Source organism: Anarrhichthys ocellatus, unplaced genomic scaffold (assembly GCF_004355925.1).
Source record: "Anarrhichthys ocellatus isolate YVR2014 unplaced genomic scaffold, GSC_Weel_1.0 scaffold6117, whole genome shotgun sequence".
In the NCBI taxonomy this organism is placed as follows: Eukaryota; Metazoa; Chordata; class Actinopteri; order Perciformes; family Anarhichadidae; genus Anarrhichthys; species Anarrhichthys ocellatus.
Genome location: NW_022286091.1, coordinates 1 through 3,077, shown reverse-complemented (window position 1 = coordinate 3,077; position 3,077 = coordinate 1). Strand labels below are relative to the sequence as shown.

Genomic DNA, 3,077 nt, shown 5'->3' with positions numbered 1-3,077 from the left:
AAACCAATTAACAGTGGTAGTTCTTAAACAAAACAGACCAACAGAGTAGGAAGGGTGAGTATAGAGGATACCTGCACATCATTGAGCAGTGAGCACAGTGCATATTCATTGTTGATTGTCTACAAACTTCATTTGCATATGTGGAGTCACAGTCATTCCCCCCTCCTCAGTAGTCAGAAATTATAGTCAGTCATCATGTCTGAGGGGGATTCTATGTCTCTCTCTGGGATCCAACAGATTATTTCACCATTCAGTCAAAACATGAATTCGTTAATTCATTACACAGAATAATGTCTTTTCCTTTTGAGGAGGGTAACTTCATGCCGTGAACAATATTCACCACAGAAACAATCTGTTCTGCCCTCATCCTTCCTCTTAAAAAATAACCACAGAAATACTTTCACATTCAACCAAACCACTGTCAGAAATCAGTGCACTGAACATTAAATAGAAACATAACTAACAATAGAAATGATTACTTCTACACGCTTTGATTTCATTTCTAAGGCATCTGTAACTTTTGAACTTGGCTGTTGGCAACGCTTCCACTCAAACACACACAGAAAATATCAAAACTAGACTGAAGGAAAGAAAACGTAGAGTAAAGAGAACTACAAATAATATTAACCCTTCAATATCAAATGCTGAAAGTATTATTCACCCATCTTGCAAAAAATATCTTCTGCAATGTGGACAAACAAACGACTACAACTGTGACTGATGTGCGATTAAACTACCTAAAGAGTTCGTTTTCAGAGCTAAAGGGAAAACCTTTGGTGTGGCTGTAACTGGATGTAGGGGCCGCATCGTCGGGCCCCCAAAGATTTCAGTGTACAGACTTAAGCAGAACAGGAAGCAGAGAGACAAAACATTATTAAAAATAAAAACAAGAACTTGTTGCTCTCCATAAAGAGCACCCAAACTAAATAAAACACTATCTGGTCATTTATTTTTGATTGTTTTTTTTTTTTCTATCGTGTTATTTTTAAATAAAGAAATATATACACAGATTATAATATGTACACTGGACAAAGAGCTGTTTCAGGCTGCTCTTCAGTGATTACTTTGCCTGAGGTGAGGTGTAGTCGGGTATAAAAACAGTCCCTGGTCAATGTTGTGCTCAAATTATTGTTCGACAGACAATCAGCAGTATACAAGGCTTTTGGTAATAAGAACCATAGGCGAAGGATAGTCCTTGTTTCGATGGTGGAAGATTAATTCGCAGAGTTACGTCATGGAGTGCTCAAGTTACTTCTCATTAAAGCTCATTCCAACAGAAGATGTTGCTGGATGTAACAGACGGTAAGCAAAAGCTGCAGCATAGAATAACTTGAGACTCCGACAGCATCACGATATTGACTGACAGGCGACTTTTCCATGACATAACTCTGGGATAAGGGGCTGTGGTGGAAGACTGAAGGCATCGGCCGGTCTGAGCCTGAGAGGGAAGAACAGGAGCAGCTGTTGTGGTGTGTCTGCAGTTGCCTCCTCACTTCTGTACATTCAGGTACGCACCGCCCTTTACTCCAGAGGGCAAAAACACAAAAAAAGAGGGCGAGGGAGAGAGGTGGGGTGGAGGGTGTGTAAATATGATAAAGGTGTAATCAGATCAGCATCATCTTAGGCTACGACCCGTTCATTTAAACAGTGTATATCTACCTGGTGGCTGGGAGGTTGCTTTTCCCCGTTGACCCCGAGGAGCACAGCTTCCTCAGTGTTGTCGCTCTTCATCTCCACCACGATGTTATCTTTGCTGGACTTCTCTTTAGTGCTGCGAGACCAAAAGAACTCCTTAAAGTCAGAAACATGCATAATGCAACAGAATGTTCTTCTATCCAGCCATGACAATGATGATCCAGCAAGCTGTAAACAGTGCGTTTTTAGAGCTTTTAAACATTGAGCTAAAAGATGCTACAAAGCTCCATGGAGCCGAGAGGAACTGCAGAGTTGGTGATAATCATCTGTGCACCTCTCATGTAACACGTTGTCCTTTGTTAATAGATGTAAATATTAATTGCCGCAGCTTTAATCATGCGAGTGCTACTACACACATGGGTATTCCTACAATGTTACATGCAATTATTGTATTAAAATTAACATTTAATCAATTAATTTTAGCAGCTTTGTTAAGGAATTTCATTAAATATTACCATATTATCTTAAATGCCTTATTTGTTTTTAGAAATAAAAGAAACATGTTTTCTGATTGAATTGAATGCACCAACTTTATAAACCATCATCTTGAGATTTGATTTATTTTTGATGCTGCATCTAAAAGGGGATTAAAACACCTTACATCTTCCCCCTCCAAAATCAAGCTGTTCTTGTCGTACTTACAGGTCTTGCTTGCCGGACCGCCCACAGATCTTGCCCTTTTTGTAGAGGAAGTAGAGCACACTCCCCAAGATGGCCAGCAGCAGGATGCAGATAATGATGACTGCGATGATAAAACCATTGCCCCCTGGTGGGGAAGAAGCACAACAACAACGACGACAGGGTTACTCACTGTAAATGGGTTATGAAAGAGATGACGGTATGAGGCAGGGCAGTCGGATACAGCATCGCATCAGGCAGGCTGTGTGTGCAGCATGTGTGTAGGTACAGTAGATAGCAGTACAGAGTCTAAAGAGAGTGCAGCACTAGCATCATACAGAGGACCTTTAGGCAACCTAAAGAAAGGAAGTCATTCAGGAGTGAAGGAGGAGTGGTGCGCTTATATACGACAACATGCACAGGAAGAGGTGAAGATGAACAACTCAATGATGCTTTGATGTTTTGTTCATCAGGAGGTCTGATGAATGCTGGGAGCTGAGAGAGAGGGAGGTGCTGTGGAGAGGTGGAAGGAAGCTTTTTGCCTTTGAGATGGAGAGGTGAGGGAGAGTCTCCAGCAGCGTAACATACAAACCTTTCTTCGGAGGGATAGGGGTTTCAGCTTTGACTGAGAAAAACCACATGAGAACAATTATCAGCGGGTGACTGGATATATTAAATGACTCATAGCAGCAGGCCTGGTGCACACACACACACCCGCACACACACACACACACACACACACACACACACACACACACACACAC

General features: G+C 41.6%; 1 protein-coding gene across 2 annotated transcripts; it reads right to left on the bottom strand.

The window, feature by feature from the left end:
- Positions 1 to 6: 6 nt before the first annotated feature.
- Positions 7 to 3,071, bottom strand: LOC116380102 (cell surface glycoprotein MUC18-like). 2 transcript variants are annotated; one of them, XM_031842067.1, is made up of 4 exons: positions 2,906 to 3,071; positions 2,338 to 2,461; positions 1,660 to 1,771; positions 7 to 1,524 (listed from the first exon to the last, which is right to left on the bottom strand). In XM_031842067.1, the coding sequence occupies exons 1-4, from the start codon at positions 2,952 to 2,954 to the stop codon at positions 1,522 to 1,524; spliced, it is 288 nt and encodes a 95-aa protein (XP_031697927.1). In that variant the 5' UTR covers positions 2,955 to 3,071; the 3' UTR covers positions 7 to 1,521. The 2 variants fall into 2 exon arrangements, with proteins under 2 accessions (XP_031697927.1, XP_031697926.1); XM_031842066.1 differs by having other exon boundaries at positions 7 to 1,519.
- Positions 3,072 to 3,077: the final 6 nt, after the last annotated feature.